This window comes from Eptatretus burgeri, chromosome 16 (genome assembly GCF_056783735.1).
Source record: "Eptatretus burgeri isolate ZD-2024b chromosome 16, Ebu_testis_v1, whole genome shotgun sequence".
Classification (NCBI taxonomy): Eukaryota; Metazoa; Chordata; class Myxini; order Myxiniformes; family Myxinidae; genus Eptatretus; species Eptatretus burgeri.
This window is the reverse complement of record NC_140976.1, coordinates 2,460,567-2,480,639: the sequence shown is the minus strand read 5'-3', so window position 1 is coordinate 2,480,639 and position 20,073 is coordinate 2,460,567. Positions and strand designations below refer to the sequence as shown.

The window sequence follows — 20,073 nt, the reverse complement described above, 5'->3', positions numbered from 1 at the left end:
GGTAGTTCCTGTTTAACAAATCTTTTAGAGTTCCATGAAGCAGTGTCTGATTGGGTGGATGAGGAAAAGGCAGTGGACATAGTATATCTAGATTTAAAGAAGGTATTTGAGAAGGTACCACATCGGAGGTTGTTAGCCATGGTGAGGGCTTGTGGAATGTCTGGTCAGGCAGCTAATTGCATTGGAACTTGGCTTGGTGGTGGGAAGCAAAGATTGGCTCTGAGTGGGAGGATGTCTTGCTGGGAGGATATAAGTAGTGGGGTATCTCAGGGATCAGTACTCGGACCATAACTATTCAATATTTGCATCAATGATTTGGATAATGGGGTGAAGAGTAGGCTTTCCAAATTTTCAGATGACACAAAGCTTGAAGGTGAGGTGGATAGCAGAGGGAGTGGTGATCAGATACAAGAGAGTATTGATACTTGTATAGATTGGGAAAAAGCTGGACAGATGTAATTTAACCTGAGCAAGTGTAAGGTGTTGGGGATGGGAAAGAACAATGAAAATAGAGATGACAGGATGTAAGGGGTAATTTTGGAGCGTGTCACCCAGGAGAAGGATCTCGGGTGGTCATATATACGGGAGGTAAGCAGGTAGCACAGTGCCAGTCAGCTATAGGCAGAGCAAATAGGGTTTTAGGTTGTATTCGGAGGGGGATCAATTATAAATCAAAAGAGGTGGTGTTATGATTGTACAGGAATTTATTGAGGGCCACATCGAGAATATTGTGTGTAGTTTTGGTAACCACAACTCAAGGTCACGGATGCCATGGAGAGGGTTCAGCACAGGGCTACTAGATTGATTCCAGGCCAAGCTAGATAAAGCTATGAGGAGCGGCTGAAGGAGCCAGGGCTTTATTCACTAGAAAGGAGGTGGTTACGACGATATATGATGGAGATGTTTAAGATAAAGAAAGGTATTGATAAAATAAGTGAAGATGAATTATTCAACAGAGTAGACAGTAATAGGACCAGGGTTCATAGCCTGAGAGTGAAGGAGAGGAGAGTTAAGACGGTAGTAAGGTCGGGGACTTTCACTCAGAGAGTCGTTAATGTATGAAATGGTCTCCCTGGAAAGGTCGTGGCAGCAGAAACAGGAGATACGTTTATATTAGCATTAGATAGGCACCTGGAAGTTATGGAGGTGGAGGGGTATGGGGATGTTGGTAAGACTTTTAGGTAGTTTGAGTATTGATGGGTGATTGTGTTCAGAGTGCTGTTGGTCGGGGTCTTGTTAAGGGGGGTTTTGTGGTTGTGTGTTTTAACCAAACCCATGCCTCCTCCCCGAGGGGAAGAAAAGAAAAGGAAAAAAAAATCCAAAAGAAAATGCAATTTTTTTTTTCTTTCCTTAATTAAAAACCTTTAAAAATTTTTTTTTTTTTTTGCATTTTCTTTGGATCTTGGGTTGGTGTGGTGTTTGCACAGGCATGATGGGCTGAATGGCCTCCACCTGTGTTGGATTTCCTTGTTGTTTCCTTGTTGTGTGTGTGTGTGTGTGTGCGTGTGTGTATATGGTGTGTGTATGTGTGTATATGTATGTATATGTGTGTATAGGTGTGTGTGTGTGTGTGTGTGTGTGTGTGTGTGTGTGTGTGTGTGTGTGTGTGTGTGTGTGTGTGTGTGTGTGTGTGTGTGTGTGTGTGTATATGTTGTGTGTGTATGTGAGAATATATGAGTGTGTGTATAAGTGTGTGAGTGTGTGTATGTGTGTATAGGTGTGTGAGTGTGTGTGTGTGTGAGTGTGTGAGTGTACGTGTGTGTGTGTGTGTGTGTGTGTCTGTGTGTGTGTGTGTGTGTGTGTGTGTGTGTGTTGTATATATGCCTGGTGTTTGCTTAATAGTTAGGGTGGTGGTGGGCTTGGGATCCTTGGATCCTGAGTTCAAATCCCATTTAGCTGTTGAATTAATACCAGGTGGGGTTGACTCAGCCTGTCATCCTTCTGAGGTCGGCAAAATGAGTGCCAGCATGCTTGTTCCCTGTGTCGGAGTGGTGACCCGTCCAGGATTGTGCCCAATAGCCAGGGAGACTACTTCGGCAGCACCAACACTCTGCCCAGAGTATGGCCCCAATGGATGGATATTGTATATGTAAATGTATTTGTATTGTGTGTACATGGTATATATTTGTGTGTGTGTGTGTATTTTACATATGTCTGTTTGTATGTTGTACATCCACCCATTGGGACCATACGCTGTGCACAGCGTTGTTGCTGCTTAAGCAGACTCCTTAGCTATTGGGCACAATCCTGGATGTATCACCACTCCGACACAGGATACCAGCAAGCTGGCACACATTTTGCCAACCTCGGAAAGAAGACAGGCTGAGTCAACCCCACCTCATATTAATTCAACAGCTGAGTGAGATTTGAACTCTGGATCCGAGGATCCCAAGCCCACCACCCTAACGATTAAGCCAACACCAGGCATATATGGAAAATGTTTTATCGATAACTCTAACTTCATAGGTCACATGGTATGACAACCATATTGGATTGAAGGAAAAATTTGGATATTTTTTCCCCAAAACGCTTAACGAAAAAAATCGAAACTTGGCATACGTCATCAACTCCTCATGGGATATATGGGGTGATTACGATGACATCATCGGTGAGGTGGTATTCAAGCCATAACTGGTTGAAGCAAAATCCTTTTCCAAAAAAATCTGAAACTTCATGCATCTGATCTATGACCCGAAGTGAGTGATGAATTAAACTTATGATGGCATCGGTCATCTGGTCTCGTGACCACATTGGGTTGAAAATAAAAATGTACAAACAATATTATTCTCCAGAACTGCTTAACAGATCGATGGGAAACTTCATGCATATGACCAAACATCGAGCCATGGGGGATATCGTATGAATTTTGTTTGCATATTCACCTTCAGTGATGCAAATTTAGCCTTAATTTGCACAAAAGTGGTTGTTAAATATCCTAATAATCAATCAATAATAATCAATGAAGCTACGGGTAATGACAATGTGTGTGATCATACATAATACTAAATAGGGTGCATGAATGAAACGGGTATATGGTCTATAATAGCAGTGGGCTACAACAATGGTGTGTTCAGTTAATTATGGTATTTTTGTTCAGAATAAGCAAGCGAAGTGAGACTTTGCAATCCGTGAGGGCCGTTCTAGTCTTTCTTTATTCTTATTTTTAATGCTATTGTCTTTTTCTTTTTAGATTTATTTTTTTTTTTTTTTTAGAAATTAAAAGTATAATAGTCAAAATACGAAGAATTTTGATCCTTCTTGTTGACATAAAAAGTAATGCTTTTTCTCCTTTCCCCCATTGACTTCAATGTGAATGAATGTGCTCCAGAACCCCCATTGTCTTGCTACTGATGTGGCTACACCACTGACTCAGTGCCACCTTTGATGAGAACAGCAATTTTGTATTTGGATATGGTGTTGGCACACAATGGGCAAATACATATACTGTATATACATATTTATTTCTATCAAGGTGACCAACCTTTATAGAAATGATAGCTCGAACTTCATAGGTCACATGGTATGGCAGCCATATTGGATTGAAGGAAAAATTTGGACTTTTTTTTTCCCCAAACCGCTTAACGAAAAACATTGAAACTTGGCATACGTCATCAACTCCTCATGGGATATATGGGGTGATTACGATGACATCATCGGTGAGGTGGTATTCAAGCCATAATTGGTTGAATCGAAATCCTTTTCCGAAAAATCTGAAACTTCATGTATTTGATCTATGATCCGAATTAAGTGATGACTTAAACTTATGATGTCATCGGTCATCTGGTCTCGTGGCCATAATGGGATGAAAATAAAATTGTACAAACAATATTCTTCTCCAGAACTGCTTCACAGATCGATGGGAAACTTCATACATATGACTAACCATCCAGCCATGGGGGATATAGTATGAATTTTGTTTTCATATTCACCTTCATTGATGCAAATTTCTTGCTATATACCCAAAAGGCCATGTGTTGTGCAACAAATTCCTCTGTAAATGCAATCCTCTCAACACTTGCTTTGAGAAGCTAGTTGCCAGGTGAGGCATGTGGTGAAAATAAGAGTGAATATTGAAGGGTTCAGTGTGCTATAGTTAGTGAGGAAGAGCTGAAAAGAAGGGGAAATTGTTAGTTATTAAACAATGTGCAATTATTGGTGACATGTTATCAACAATGAAAAATCGCTGAGAGCTGAGTGCTTATTGCTGGGTATACTATCTGGCGAGCTTACGGTGGAGTAGGTTGCTGGCAGCGCTGGTACCCAGTGTGTTAGAGGCAATGCAGGTATAATTGCCGTAATGGTCATTCGTCACATTTGGAAACATGAGAAGAGATCGACTGTCCGTGGTCTGCAGCCTTATGCCATGTCTTGTCACCACACTGTGACACAAAACCACATTATACCACCACATTCCACCACAACAATGCTTAATGTCATGTTTCATGCCACAATATAATGCCTCCGCTATATGATGTGACCTCGTGACACGTCAATTACATCCTCATTTCCTTCCTCTTTATGCCATGACGTGCCAAGACTCTCCACTCTATGTTCCACTACAAGAAGGAATTTCGACGATATGATGATTTTCTGGATTCGTAAGTTGCTTAACTCGGTAATTGAGCAACTTCCTTTACTTTCAAACGCATATGCGAATCTCACCGATGTTCATCCCTGAACCAGGTAAATTCCGGAGGTGGTTGTGCGCTGGCTTCACAACGCAGCACGGCCGTTTCGCCGAGAGCAGCGCCCGCTCCGTGCACCTCCGTCACTACTGGGGGATCTGTGAGTACAGATTAAGAGGAGATTTTTGTGTCAGGGGAGGGGAGAAATGGGGATTTGTATGTCAGAGTGGTGAAGGGGCATTTTCGTTCAAAAACAAAGTTTTTAGCACAAAGTGATTTCCATAAATATCGCTATGAAGTTCCATGTCCCGTCACCCAACACTGGGTGTCCATGTCCCGTCACCCAACACTGGCTCTCCATGTCCCATCATCTAGCACTGGGTTTCCATGTCCCATCACCCACCAATGAGCCTCCATATCCCGCCTCTCAGTACTGGGCTTCCATGTCCCACTGATCAACACTAGGCCTCCACTTCCCGTCGCTCAACCTTGGGCCTCCATTGGTGATCAATCCATTCCAAGCCTCTGTATATCTTTGCCCTATTATAGGCCTTCCTGTCCTGTTGCTCACTATTCAGCCTCCATTGATGATTAATCCATTCCAAGCCTCCTTACCTCATTGCTATATTCTGAGCTTCCACATCCCATAACTCCATTCTTGCTCTCCTTAGCCCATCACTCCATTTAAAGTCTGATCACCTATTCGAAGTCTTGAGGTCACATCAGTTAATTCTAGATATCCTCTTCTCATCATTCCATTCTCGGTCTCCCGAGCACATCAATGTTATACATCTCCATGTCTCTTTTTCCAAATCTCACTGATCTTTCTCGTTATGCAAACATCTTCATCTCTCTGTCCCAAACGTACATCGAATGGTAAGGATCATCCGACGTCGTGCTGGTGCTGTGACACCATTTCTCGCGGAGCACTCGTAAGTCCCCGCATCCTTCCGCATCACACTTGGCAAGCTCACCTCACTTCTTCGCCACTCGTGTCCTGCTTCGCACAACAGTCAAGCTCAGTACAGAGAAATGACATTTGTACTCCCTACATGCAGCAACAAAAGGGGATAAGAGTGCAATCCCAGCTCTATTCACTTACAATCCACATTACCTGTCCATTAACCATGCAGCATTGCAGACAAATCAAGAGGACAGTTGTTAAACATTGATCAATCAATTTTCAGGTATCAGGTGACATTCAATCAAAATCATAGCCCAAGGACATGATTGGTGGTAATCAAGTTTCGATGATAATGTGTAGATGTAAGGCACATCACAAAACCAAATAGTAACTCAAGTGGACAAAGGTCTCTCCTTGGAACAAACAAATATATTGTACCTGAAGATGCAAAACTTGCATCTTGAAATGGCGTGTTTGTTCAATATGGTGTGGACTGTGGAAAATATAATTATACCAACAGAGGTACCTGCACCTTGTGCGGAAGGAATTTAGACTTTTGAAAAAGAGAGCCAGGTACTATGTACAACTCCAATTAATTAATCACATATAATTTAGCAGGCAATTTAAGAAATAATATTCACCGTCATCTGTCTGTCTGTCTGTCTGTCTGGATGTATGTTCGCGGGTTTTTTTGCAAAGACCACTGGGCTGACAACCACTAAATTTGGCACACAGACTAAGTCTGACTAGGGGATTGTCATATAAGGGGTATTTTCATCACCACCTCAGCCTTTAAAGAACCCAAGACCCCGAAGATCCGTCAGACCCCGAAGACCTGTCGGACCCCGAAGACTCGTCAGACCTGGTCAGTCCTCAACTGTGCCAACATTTGATTTGTCAAACATTGTCACATCGACTTCTTCGTGTTGACATTAAACTAACAACAAGAAACCTGCATCTGTTTTTGCATGTACGGACCAACTACGGCTCATTCGGAGGACTCTGTGGACTTCCTTGACTTTCTGTTGGGTGAAATTGACAGAGTGCCTGGAAGAGACACGACCCTTGTTCTTGAAGATCTGTACGCGACTCTGAGAAAATCCGCGCAAGCACTATTCGTCCACCCGCATGCACGTGAGGATGCAAACACAGATACTCTTTGTGACTTTGTCTGCCCGGATCTTATCTCTGCTACCACCGTTTTTAGGAAATCAGAATCCCACCTTGTCACCTTTGTTGGATGTAAGAGGTGAAGACGAAATCAAAATCCAAAGAACATTAACACCACCACAAGGCTGGCTTAGTTGGACCACATCCTGATCAGACATTGGGAATGTAATCACATATCAAACTGTGACTCAGGAAGAGCTTTAAGTTTTAAGACTGATCATGAACTCCTACATTGCACTGTGAAAACGAATGGTCCATTGTTCAAACAAGCAAAATTAAAACCAAGGCGATATTTTCGATGGCTGCAGAAACGGGGCAATCAGCATCGATTCCTGAAAGCATTTAATGCAGAACTGCAGAACTTGACTCTGCCGGATGATGACGTGGGCTCATACCAGAACATAACATCGGCCATTCAAGGAGCCGCTGAACACACCATCCTACTTAGGAACAAAGTTAAGAATGCCACAGTGGTTTGGGATGAGGATCCTAAAGTCACACGAGCTAGGACATGATGAGAGAACCTTCATCGATCAGGGCGATGATTTTTGGCTCCTTTTCTCTTTGTCCTCCTCTATTGGGTGCTGTACACCGCCACCCCAACTGAGAAAGATGGTTTTCAGCTGTTCAGGTGAACACGTCATCACCACCCAGAGAAGAGATTGTCAGTTCTTGGATATGCGGACGACTTAGCCCTTCTTTCATCCTCATCTGCTGTTGAGCCATGCATGTTCATCGACCTGGGGTGCAAGCAGCGGCCAAAGTCAGATTGCATGTCAACACCACCAAGATGGAGGTCCTGACTATCCCGTTGAACTGGATATACAATTACATACAGCAATGAAGCTGGAGCTGTGAGCGCACTGCCATGCTGCACGCAGTTTGTTTACCTGGGTGGCTCCACTCCTAATCCACGTGACGACTTCCGGTGATGTCGAGTACTGGCTTGGGCGGCATTGGCATCTCAAACCAGTCGTGGACTGCTGCTCTGCCTGACCAGATTAGAAGCAAGATATTTCACACCACTGTAGAAACAGTATTGTTATTTCATGCGGACACTTGGACGTTGACCGAGACCTTTCAGCCAGAAATTGATGCAACTCACTCACAGCTTCTTAGAGTGACCTTCAAGATGTATTAGAAGTGGTACCCAGTGGTGAAAAATTAACTTTACTCTTTAAATATCACGTGAATAAACTAGTGAAATATCAGCTGATTTTTTTTCGTGTCTTTTTCTCAACTGTGTTTTCTCAGAGAGAGGAGGGAGAAGGGAGAGAGAGAGAGAGAGAGAGAGAGAGAGAGAGAGAGAGAGAGAGAGAGAGAGAGAGAGAGAGAGAGAGAGAGAGAGAGAGAAAGAGAGGTGGAGAAAGAGAGGTGGAGAAAGAGAGGTGGAGAAAGAGAGGTGGAGAAAGAGAGGTGGAGAGAGAGAGGTGGAGAGAGAGAGGTGGAGAGAGAGAGGTGGAGAGAGAGAGGTGGAGAGAGAGAGGTGGAGAGAGAGAGGTGGAGAGAGAGAGGTGGAGAGAGAGAGGTGAGAGAGAGAGGTGGAGAGAGAGAGGTGGAGAGAGAGAGGTGGAGAGAGAGAAAGAGAGAGAAAGAGAGAGAAAGAGAGAGAAAGAGAGAGAAAGAGAGAGAAAGAGAGAGAAAGAGAGAGAAAGAGAGAGAGAGAGAGAGAAAGAGAGAGAAAGAGACAGAAAGAGAGAGAAAGAGAGAGAGACAGAGAGAGAGAGAGAGAGAGAGAGAGAGAGAGAGAGAGAGAGAGAGAGAGAGAGAGAGAGAGAGAGAGAGAGAGAGAGAGAGAGAGAGAGAGAGAGAGAGAGAGAGAAAGAGAAAGAGAAAGAGAAAGAGAGAGAGAGAGAGAGAGAGAGAGAGAGAGAGAGAGAGAGAGAGAGAGAGAGAGAGAGAGAGAGAGAGAGAGAGAGAGAGAGAGAGAGAGAGAGAGAGAGAGAGAGATAGATATATATATATATATATATAGATACACACACATGAGGGGAGAGGGATGAGGGAGAGGGAGAGAAGGGAAAGGGAGAGAGAGGAGGAGGGGATGGCAGAGAAAGGGAAGGAGGATGGGATATGGGCACCAGGAGAGAAGAGCGACAAAGCGCGCAGGGGAGAGCGAAGCCTCACAAAACGTCACTATGCACTCCAAGAGGTGGGGGGTGGGAGCAAGGAGGGGGGGGGGCAAGGAGGGAGGGGATTTGGATGGCGGTAAGTGTGAGAGAAAGGGGTTTTTTTGACTTGTGTTTGGTAGTGGGACTTGTGGAGGAGTGGGGAGGGGGGAGGACAGGACTGAACAAAATGTGGTAAATTAATACCCCGCCAGTATATGTCCAAGGAGGGTGGAGAGGGGAGGGGGTTTGGGAGGAGGTAAGCATGAGAGGAAGGGAAGATAAGGCAGCGCGAGGAGGAGAGAATGCGGTGTGGGGGGAAGACAGCAGAGGGGAGGGGAAGGGAAGGCAGTGTGAGGGGAAGGGAAGGCAGTGTGAGGGGAAGGGAAGGCAGTGTGAGGGGAAGGGAAGGCAGTGTGAGGGAAGGGAAGGTGTTGTGAGGGAAGAGGTAGGGAAGGCAGCGTGAGGGGAGGGAAGGGGAAAGAAAGGTAGCATGAGGGGAGGGAAGGGGAAGGAAAGGCAGCGTGATGGGAAGGAAGGGGAAGGGAAGGCAGTGTGATGGGAGGGAAGGGGAAGAGAAGGCAGTGTGATGGGAAGGGAAGGCAGTGTGAGGGAAGGGAAGGTGTGAGGGAAGGGAAGGTGTTGTGAGGAAAGGGAAGGTGTTGTGAGGAAAGGGGAAGGGAAGGTAGCATGACAGAAGGGGAAGAGAAGGCAGCATGAGGGGGAGGGAAGGGGAAGGGAAGGCAGTGTGAGGGAATGGGAGGCTTTGTGAGCTGCAGGGTAGGCAGCATGAAGAGTAGGGAAGGAAAGGCAGCATGAGGGGAAGGGAAAGCAAAATGAGGGTGGGGAAGGGAAAGCAGTGTGAGGGGAGGAGAAGGGAAGGGTGATAAATCACACCAAAGCATCATCATCTTGTTTTTAACCACCATGTTCTTTATAAAACCAGGTGGGAGCATTTAAAACCCACGCTATCTACCTGGCAAAGCATGCATGCTCCCACATGCAGTGACCTTTGCACCCCTCAGGTCGGCTCACTCCAAATCTAATTAACACATCTACTATGCTAAAAAAATAGAATATGTTTGTATGTATGTATGAATGTGTGTTTGTTTGTGTGTTTCTTTGTTCGTCCTATATAGGCGGCCGAACCGTTGGATGGAATGAGATGAAACTTGGCATGAGTGATCCTTGGAACATGAGAACGGACATGGGGGGCTCAAGTTCAAGGTCAAAGGTCACGGGGTCAAGGTCACCGGGTGACTTCAATTTCTCAATTTCATCCGATTGAGACGGGACCAACGCCATTCGACAGATAATCAAAATTAAATGACACAGTTGATTGACGACATTCACTTCCGACTTCCGGTTTTCGAGTTGTGACGTCATAAATTGACTAAAATGTCAATTTTTCATGTTTGTTTGTCCTTTATAGACGGCCAAACCGTTGGATAGAATGAGATGAAACTTAGCATATGTGATACTTGGGAATGGACATAAGGGGATCAAGGTCAAGGTCAAGGTCAAAGGTCACGGGGTCAAGGTCACCGGATAACGTCAATTTCTCAATTTCATCCGATCGAGACGTCACCAATGCCATTCAACAGATAACTGTACCCGAGGGGTGAGAGAGAGAGAGAGAGGGAGAGGGGTGAGAGAGGGAGGGGGAGAGCAGGGGGAGGGGAAGAATGAGGGGATGGGAGAGAGGGGAGGGGAGGGGAGATGGGGGGGTTCTGGCAGACGTAACATCCAGTTTAACGTCCATCCGAGAGACAGCTCACACATTGATGAATCGCTCTGCCTGTGAAACACTAGGATGACAGTTTATTGCTGGGTCGAGTTTCGAACCTAGGCTAGACAGCTTCGAGTGAGAATACATAACCTTTCAGCTATCCTGCCTTGATGCGGCGATTCATTGCTTTGTAGCAACTGAAAACATTTTTTACTCATTGTGATCATATAATATAGTTTTCCTTCCTAACTCCGGGAGTGTCCCCACGTAGAAGTATGCCACATTATCACCTTTGAGGTTGCAAGAGCACTCGCCAAGTGCCTTACCCACTCAAGTAAGCACTCCAACGAACCGGTTGAATAAACTTTTAAATACAAAATTTTTAATTTTTTTTAAAAATGTATCTCTATGCTGAAGTAACGGGTTGTATAATTAAAGAAGACCTTTAGAAAAAGGGGGAAACGTGGGGTAAAATAAAATTGCACATTTTCAGCAAGAGAACCACTGCCTGAGGCAACCGCACAGCCAACTGCAGGTGAATGGGTCCTGAACTTTGTTCAAGTCGATCGATATATTCAGTGACAACGAATATTGGAGAGTGCTCGCCAATTGACTAAAAGACTCAAGCAAGCACTCCAATAAAACAGTTTATAAGGAACGGCTGGCTCGGCAAGCGATTGGTGATCGCCGATCGGTCATATGAACACCATGCACCAGGAGACGCCCAGAATGTCAAGCGATGTCGAATTGGAGAAACTAGTACGTGCGTGGCCATACGTGCAAAAAAAAAAAACTTTCAAACCACGAGCCAGAAACAACAACTACACAGGCCGTTCCTTCGCTCTCGTAGCATGCCCGTACATGCGTGGCCGTAAGTGCGTTCCCGTATGTGGCCATACATGCAAACAAAAAAAAACAAAAAAAACTTTCAAACCGTTAGCCAGAAACAACTACACAGGCCGTTCCTTCGCTCTCGCGTGCCGGTACGTGCATGCCCGTACGTGCAAACCCCCCCCCCCAAAAAAAAAATTCAAACCGCGAGCCACAAACAACCACACAGGCCGTTCCTTCACTCTCGTAAACGACGACTGGATTGGGGCATTGTGTTTATCTATAAATGTGCATAAGAAATCGAGAAATTATTAGAATACATTAGAATTATTAGAAAAAAAAAATCGACTCGTCTGGTCTGGTCGGTTTGGTAGTGATTGGGTTTGAGGTGCCTGAGATCGACTAGTCTGGTCTGGTCGGTTTGGCAGTGATTGGGCTTGAGGTGCCGGAGATCGACTAGTCTGGTCTGGTCGGTTTTGAGGTGCTGGGTATGAGCAATGCTTGTCCAACGGCGGCAAACCTTTTTCCTTCCCGAAGCATATATCGAGCACCTTTGCCTTAACCTTCTCCTGGAGCATCCCAGGACCTTCCTCTGGGGCTTCGGTTCCTTGCTAGAAGCCTTAGAAGGTGCAGGGCGTTTGGGCGGCATCGTGGGGCTTGGAGAAAAAAACGTAGAAAATATTCGAAGTTCACAAGCGAAACTTTGTCTCGTGCGTTGTGTGACTGGTCGAGCACAACGCGTTATAATTTATTGCTTAAATAATTTATATTTTATATATTATTACCGCGATGTACCGGGGGAATCCGCAGAAAAAAATTAGTTACGTTCCAAGGGAAAACCCGCGATGAACCGGGGGCGCGATAGGTGAACCGCGATGAAGCGGGGGTTGACTGTACATTAAGTCATCACCATCCGGAAGTGGTGCGTGCCCATACGGAATGTTCACATGCATTCCACGAATTATCACTTGAATTGAAGTAACAACTGCTGTGATACTTACACACACAGAGGTAATTAAAATCCAAATTAAAATCAAGTTTACCTCCCTGTCTTTGCTTGCCATGACATTCGCTGCCATTGACCATTGCCACTCCTACGCCACCGTAACTAAGGCACCGATCCCCATCGTAACCGGCACGGCACGTGACGTCATCATCGGCTAGCCGCGCACCGGCCTACGCGGCCACGCCTATGCAGCAACATGTCCTTTCATTGGTTGGTAAATAAATGGCCATAACTTTGGAAGCACTTGCCCGATTAATATCTAACCTTGAAAAGGCACATCCACAGGGCCCCAGCAATATACTTGGCAAGTTTCAATTAGATCGGACCAGTGGTTGTCGAGAAACAGTGGTGACACACACACACACACACACAGACACACATTGCTGGAATTATAGATAGATGAACACTTTTTTCACAGTAGAAACTACTGCTGAAGTCAATAAAGAAGTTTAAATTTTGAAATTCGGTTCAGGTTAAGAGATTCTCGAGCTTATGCCATGTGCAGAAATGAAATAAAGCTACGAACACTGACATCTCCGGCCGTTTGTAACCATTACAATGTGTACAGCGATTCGTAGCTCTGATGAACAGGTATTATTCGATGAGTGAGGAAAGTGAAAAAAAATACTTTATCGTTAAGAAATTGATGTGGCCCATTCCAGGTCAAGGCATTGTTGAGCAGGCCAAAATAAAAGTGGCTTAAAACTCTTGTGAGTTGAGAGAGGGCTAACCAAGATGACATGCCACCATCTTGGTTAGGCTTATTTTGGTTTTCCATGATGAGCACCCCCTAAATTATCTTCAAAAGTGGTGTTTTAATTAACTCAAACATCCAGTTTTCATTTATGCACCACTTTGGAGTTCCCTTAGTATGCATGTAAAGTTTGGAGCCGATAGGTTTCATGGTTTTGGAGTTATGGAGGAGACTGACGGGCAGAGGAACACACACTGACATTTATTAGTATAGATTGGTCGACGCGGATCACTAATGAGGAGCTTACCAGCATGCCAAGCTCAAACGACCAAGCCAAGTATTGCGAGCACAGAAATTGACTAGGTGGATATACTATTCCATTTGAAGGGTGTTGACCTGAAGCCCACACAGCAGTTACGTCATGGTCAAGGATGCTCCAGGACTTGTCTTGATAGGCTCTTGTTGGATTGTGATGCCCCTGATCAGATCTCAGAACATTGGCCAATAATAAGGTTATCTGACACCCCTATTTAAATGTGTTTTATACCTGTACCTGTGTCCTGTACTTCACGTAATAATTGCAGGTGATGTGTTATTATTAATTATTATTATTATTATTATTATTATTATTATGAAAGATAGCTTAGACATATGTACACTAATCTCTGAGCTGTCTAGCCTGAATCCGAATCGTGACTAAGCTATAACCTGTCATCCTGGTGTTCCCCATGCAGGGCGAGGCATTAATGTGTTTGTCGTCCCTCAGATAGACATCAAACTGGGCATTCTGTCTGTTGGACTCCCATGGGTCTCTCTTGCCAAGAGTAGGTGGGTTATCAAGGGTACCCTAAAATAATTACTGATTTCTGCCAAAATCACCTTCAGTCGAACATTAGTTCCGACCAGCCAATTCGTAAAAGGCTTGTTCCAAAAAAACGTTGCCGGGCGATCCCACAAAAAGGTTGGAATAATTGTAAGATAGATAGATAGATAGACAGCAGGTTTGTGTGCCAGTAGTCCTACCCATGGCATTATAAATGAATAAAATCTATCCTGAACAACTGTTGTACACATTCGATCTGTTCTCGATAGACATCCACCTCACTCATCGAGTCCAAGTTCAGTTTCTTCCCGACTTAACAACAGCTGCAGACATTACCTTGTTAATGCAGTATCACCGACTATCCTTCCACAAATTAAATAAACATCTTCGTTCACTCTCGCTCCATCCATGATCACGAGCACGTCCACTACAGACCATGAACAAAACCTCACAACGATCATAAATGGAAACACAATCGAGCATAGCGATGGAACCAGTGGGTACCTTACCAGGAGGCACGATGCGTTTCCAGGTGACCTGCGGCTCAGGGTTACCCGTTGCTCGGCAACGGAGTGACACATTACTCGTCTCATCCGTGGTGATGTCACCGGTCATGTTGTAGATGTGTGGAGGCACTGGGGAACAATAGGGACCATCATCCTTCCGATTACTGTAAGCATATCAGCAGGTTTAAATACCCTAACAGTAAAGCACAGGAAATGAACAAACTTGAGAAATACAAGAGAACAAATAAATAAACTCGATACAAGTACACTTCCCCAGTTTTTGCGATGATCAGATCGGAATTTTTTTCACTTCACTGGTTAATTCCAGTGAAACTTGCAAAACCAGACTAATTTTACTAACTAAAACCAGACTAATTTTACTAACTTTACTAACCCTTCTCCTTCTGCTACCAGCACAGGTGACCTCTTCGAGATTCCTTTAAACATCTCTTTGGAATAACTTCAAACGAAACAATGGGGAGAATGGACCCCACGTCATCTCCTAATTAAAGGTCCATAGAATCACAATGGGGAGAATGGACCCCACGTCATCTCCTAATTAATTAAAGGTCCCCAGAATCACTATGGGGAGAATGGACCCCACGTCATCTCCGAATTAATTAAAGGTCCATAGAATCACAATGGGGAGAATGGACCCCATGTCATCTAATTAATTTAAGGTCCACAGAATCACAATGGGAAGAATGGACCCCACATCATCTCCTAATTAATTAAAGGTCCCCAGAATCACTATGGGGAGAATGGACCCCACGTCATCTCCTAATTAATTAAAGGTCCATAGAATCACAATGGAGAGAATAGACCCCACGTCATCTCCTAATTAATTAAAGGTCCATAGAATCACAATGGGGAGAATGGACCCCACGTCATCTAATTAATTTAAGGTCCACAGAATCACAATGGGAAGAATGGACCCCACGTTATCTCCTAATTAATTAAAGGTCCCGAGAATCAGAATTGGGAGAATGGACCCCACATCATCTCCTAATTAATTAAAGGTCCACAGAATCAGAATTGGGAGAATGGACCCCATGTCATCTCCTAATTAATTAAAGGTCCACAGAATCAGAATTGGGAGAATGGACCCCATGTCATCTCCTAATTAATTAAAGGTCCACAGAATCAGAATTGGGAGAATGGACCAGACATCATCTCCTAATTAATTAAAGGTCCACAGAATCAGAATTGGGAGAATGGACCCCACGTCATCTCATAATTAATTAAAGGTCCACAGAATCAGATTTGGGAGAATGGACCAGACATCATCTCCTAATTAATTAAAGGTCCCCAGAATCAGAATTGGGAGAATGGACCCCACATCATCTCCTAATTAATCAAAGGTCCCCAGAATCGGAATTGGGAGAATGGACCCCACATCATCTCCTAATTAATTAAAGGTCCACAGAATCAGAATTGGGAGAATGGACCAGACATCATCTCCTAATTAATTAAAGGTCCCCAGAATCAGAATTGGGAGAATGGACCCCACATCATCTCCTAATTAATTAAAGGTCCCCAGAATCAGAATTGGGAGAATGGACCCCACATCATCTCCTAATTAATTCAAGGTCCCCAGAATCGGAATTGGGAGAATGGACCCCACGTCATCTCCTAATAATTAAAGGTCCCCAAAATCAGAATTGGGAGAATGGACCCCACGTCATCTCCTAATTAATTAAAGGTCCCCAGAATCGGAATTGGGAGAATGGACCCCATGTCATCTCCTAATTAATTAAAGGTCCCCAGAATCGGAATTGGGAGAATGGACCCCACGTCATCTCCTAATTAATTAAAGGTCCCCAAAATCAGAATTGGGAGAATGGACCCCACGTCATCTCCTAATTAATTAAAGGTCCCCAGAATCGGAATTGGGAGAATGGACCCCACGTCATCTCCTCATTAATTAAAGGTCCCCAGAATCAGAATTGGGAGAATGGACCCCACGTCATCTCCTAATTAATTAAAGGTCCCCAGAATCGGAATTGGGAGAATGGACCCCACGTCATCTCCTAATTACTTAAAGGTCTCCAGAATCGGAATTGGGAGAATGGACCCCATGTCATCTCCTAATTAATTAAAGGTCCCCAGAATCGGAATTGGGAGAATGGACCCCACGTCATCTCCTAATTAATTAAAGGTCCCCAAAATCAGAATTGGGAGAATGGACCCCACGTCATCTCCTAATTAATTAAAGGTCCCCAGAATCGGAATTGGGAGAATGGACCCCACGTCATCTCCTAATTAATTAAAGGTCCCCAGAATCAGAATTGGGAGAATGGACCCCACGTCATCTCCTAATTAATTAAAGGTCCCCAGAATCGGAATTGGGAGAATGGACCCCACGTCATCTCCTAATTACTTAAAGGTCTCCAGAATCAGAATCGGGAGAATGGACCCCACGTCATCTCCTAATTAATTAAAGGTCCACAGAATCAGAATTGGGAAAATGGACCCCACGTCATCTCCTAATTAATTAAAGGTCCACAGAATCAGAATTGGGAAAATGGACCCCACGTCATTTCCTAATTAATTAAAGGTCCACAGAATCAGAATTGGGAGAATGGACCAGACATCATCTCCTAATTAATCAAAGGTCCCCAGAATCAGAATTGGGAGAATGGACCCCACGTCATCTCCTAATTAATTAAAGGTCCACAGAATCAGAATTGGGAAAATGGACCCCACGTCATTTCCTAATTAATTAAAGGTCCACAGAATCAGAATTGGGAGAATGGACCAGACATCATCTCCTAATTAATCAAAGGTCCCCAGAATCAGAATTGGGAGAATGGACTCCACGTCATCTCCAAATTAATTAAAGGTCCCCAGAATCAGATTTTCTTTTTTCTGTGATCATATTGAATTGTAAGTAATAAACAGACCCGAACATGGTTTTTAATTCTCATAATTTTTTGAGGTGTTAAGAGTTTTAAAAAAAAAGAAAAAAGAAAAAAGGCAAACTCATTGGGTCCAACCCCTAAAAATTACAAATAAAATGCCATGACGTCATCAAGGGAAATATTGTCAGCCCCCAATAGATAACGGCCGCACAACTCTCTTCATTCATCAGAAAGTGAATTTGATGAAGAATTTCTGTTGAAGAATCGCGAGATTAGTCAAAATCATTATTCAGAAGATGCTGTCAGACCATACATGAATGAACACGATGTCGAGATGACGTCATGGGAGGAGCGGGGCAAATCCAGCATTTTGGATTGTGGGCCTCCGTGTTTATCGATGACATTTGGTTTCACCCCATTTTCTAAAGGGCGACACCACATGGAACTTTAACCATGGTGCTTCTTTCACAAATTGGACCCTTCATTTCCCACAATGCAATCTTGCATTTACCGACTGACACTCACAAACGTGTTTCGGTCACATGGTCATCTCACGAGGGGTTCATGAATCTGTTGGAAATCAGAAAATTAAAAAAGGGTCTTCGACACCCCCAGGTAAAAATAAAAAATAAAATAAAAATTATTTTTAAAAATGCCTTTAAATACAGAGGCCACTGTTAAAGATGAACCATTGGTTCAGGAGCCTGGAAGAATACCGTGTACAGACAGGTGGAAGATGACGATCTTGGCACCCACTCTGCCAGGAGGCTGCTGGCTGCAGCTATAACTTCCCTCATCCTGTGGTTCCGCAGGGTTTATCCGGAGGGCGTATTGGTTTTTTGTTCCCTTCAACAGGGACACCCGCTCCTCTGGACTCCACTTCTCATCGCCAGTAAACAAGATGGACGAGCGGTTTAGCCATGCTCTGCGCACAGCACCTTCAAGAACTGTACACCTTTGGGGAAGATGGGCAGAGCGAAGACAAGAGACACATGGATAGATTTGTATTTCCAAGAAAAAGTCAATGCAGAGATCCTCCTCCAGGTACTGAGGATGCTCACCTCAGTATGGCTTCCTCTCCTTCTCTCACTGTGACGTTTTGAGACAAGACGTCACCAGGACCCTGCCATACAGCTGTAAACAAAACGACGAAGAAAGCAAGAAAATGCATGGGATGGGTGTAATAAACAAGGTAATGTCCTAAAAAATAAAACTCATAACCTTCAACTAACACTTCACAACTAGAAAGACACCTCATGGTAAATCTGGATAGGGCCCTACGAGGACCCATCATGCCTGGCAATGACCCGAAATATCTCGGAGAGTGATGACCCTGAAAACATCAATATTCACAATAACATGGACACAGACACAAAGTGACTAATACGGTGAGTTTTGAGGTATTCAAGGAAATACCATGTGAATCCGTGTGAAGGCGACTCGTGAAAACCAAAAAGTGAATGTCTGTGCAAAATGAGACCATGTTATATTCTCAGTGCGACAGGAAGTGTAAGTGTGTTGTGAAGGATTAAAGCTTCAGCCACGGCTTCCAGATGGTCCAACAAGTGTCCAATTTGGGCAATGTGATGAAGGAGATTCTAATATCCAGGTTCGTGATATACGAGACGAGCTATTTCCCCATATTCCCCTGATTTTTATTATTACTCGTGGGCACTCTCGCCCTCGAGGAGGCAGTGGGCCACCCTTGTCGACAGTGGGCCATCGGTCCGTCCATCCACCCATACTCTGTGCAGAGCGTTGTTATTATTGGTTATTGCACTCCTTGGTTATTGCACACAATGCTGGACAGGTCGCCACTCCGGCACAGGATACCAGCAAGCCGGCACTCATTTTGCCGACCTCGGAAGGATGACAGGGAGAGTTCACCCCACCTGGTATTAATTAAACAGCTGAGTGAGGTTTGAACTCAGGATCCTCGGATCCCAAGCCCATCAACCTTACCATCAAGTCAACACCAGGCATATACATATACATATACATATACATATACATATACATATACATATACATATACATATACATATACATATACATATACATCTGCTCCATTATAGAGATTTATCTTTACCTGGAGAGATGTTTTTCTTCTCATAGAGACTGTCATCCGTGGCCGTGATTTTAATGGGGTAACAAACACCAGGCAGTGAGTAAAAACATCATGTGGTGCCGGTGGTACTGTATTCCATATCCTTCAGATTCAAAGAAAGATCTTGTGGTTTTTTTTTTGTTTTTTTTTACAGTTTTTCTCAGTTGTTTACACACATTTACTGAAGAGAAACCTCATTTTGTCAAAACTATAAACACAAAACACAAAACACAGTCAATCGTTTCTGCAAAACCTCAGAAATCTCAGTCGAAATGTACGTAACACCGTGTTTGAAACCCTGTTTGTCCCCCTCAAAATGACATTTTGAATCCAAATCATTCACACAAGCCATCTCACGAAGAGACCTCGCCGAATACCAATTACACACTGGTGTAATAAACGAACGACAATATGATGAAAATCGTTAGGTGTCGGTATGCTTTTGCTTTTTCTGTCTTGTTATGTACAACTAATGTACAGTAGCTCGTTATTCCAAATTATTTATAGTTCAAATTTATTCAAATGGAAAAAGAACACACAAACACAGTGAGATTGGTACCCTCACCGAAGGAGAGGGCATTGCATGTGGGTCCGTTTGGTTGTTTGTTTGTCCGGTTGTTTGCTTGTCTGTTTGTCTGTCTCTCTGATTGTTGGCACTGAACTTTGGGGTTTTTCTCCACAACCGCTTGAGACAACATTTTCGCCATCG

At 44.0% G+C, this 20,073-nt stretch overlaps 1 protein-coding gene across 4 annotated transcripts in view; it reads right to left on the bottom strand.

Annotated features, from left to right (window-relative positions):
• Nucleotides 1–20,073, bottom strand: part of LOC147010331 (limbic system-associated membrane protein-like) — an 88,627-nt gene that overhangs the window by 34,664 nt on the left and 33,890 nt on the right. For all 4 annotated transcript variants that reach the window (XM_085859003.1, XM_085859004.1, XM_085859005.1 and 1 more), the window contains exons 2-7: nucleotides 18,319–18,391; nucleotides 17,974–18,212; nucleotides 14,400–14,525; nucleotides 5,494–5,622; nucleotides 4,663–4,783; nucleotides 4,231–4,379 (exon numbers count right to left, since the gene is read on the bottom strand). In XM_085859003.1, coding sequence (XP_085715129.1) covers nucleotides 4,231–4,379; nucleotides 4,663–4,783; nucleotides 5,494–5,622; nucleotides 14,400–14,525; nucleotides 17,974–18,212; nucleotides 18,319–18,391 — 837 coding nt within the window. The remainder of the gene's footprint in view (nucleotides 1–4,230; nucleotides 4,380–4,662; nucleotides 4,784–5,493; nucleotides 5,623–14,399; nucleotides 14,526–17,973; nucleotides 18,213–18,318; nucleotides 18,392–20,073) is intronic.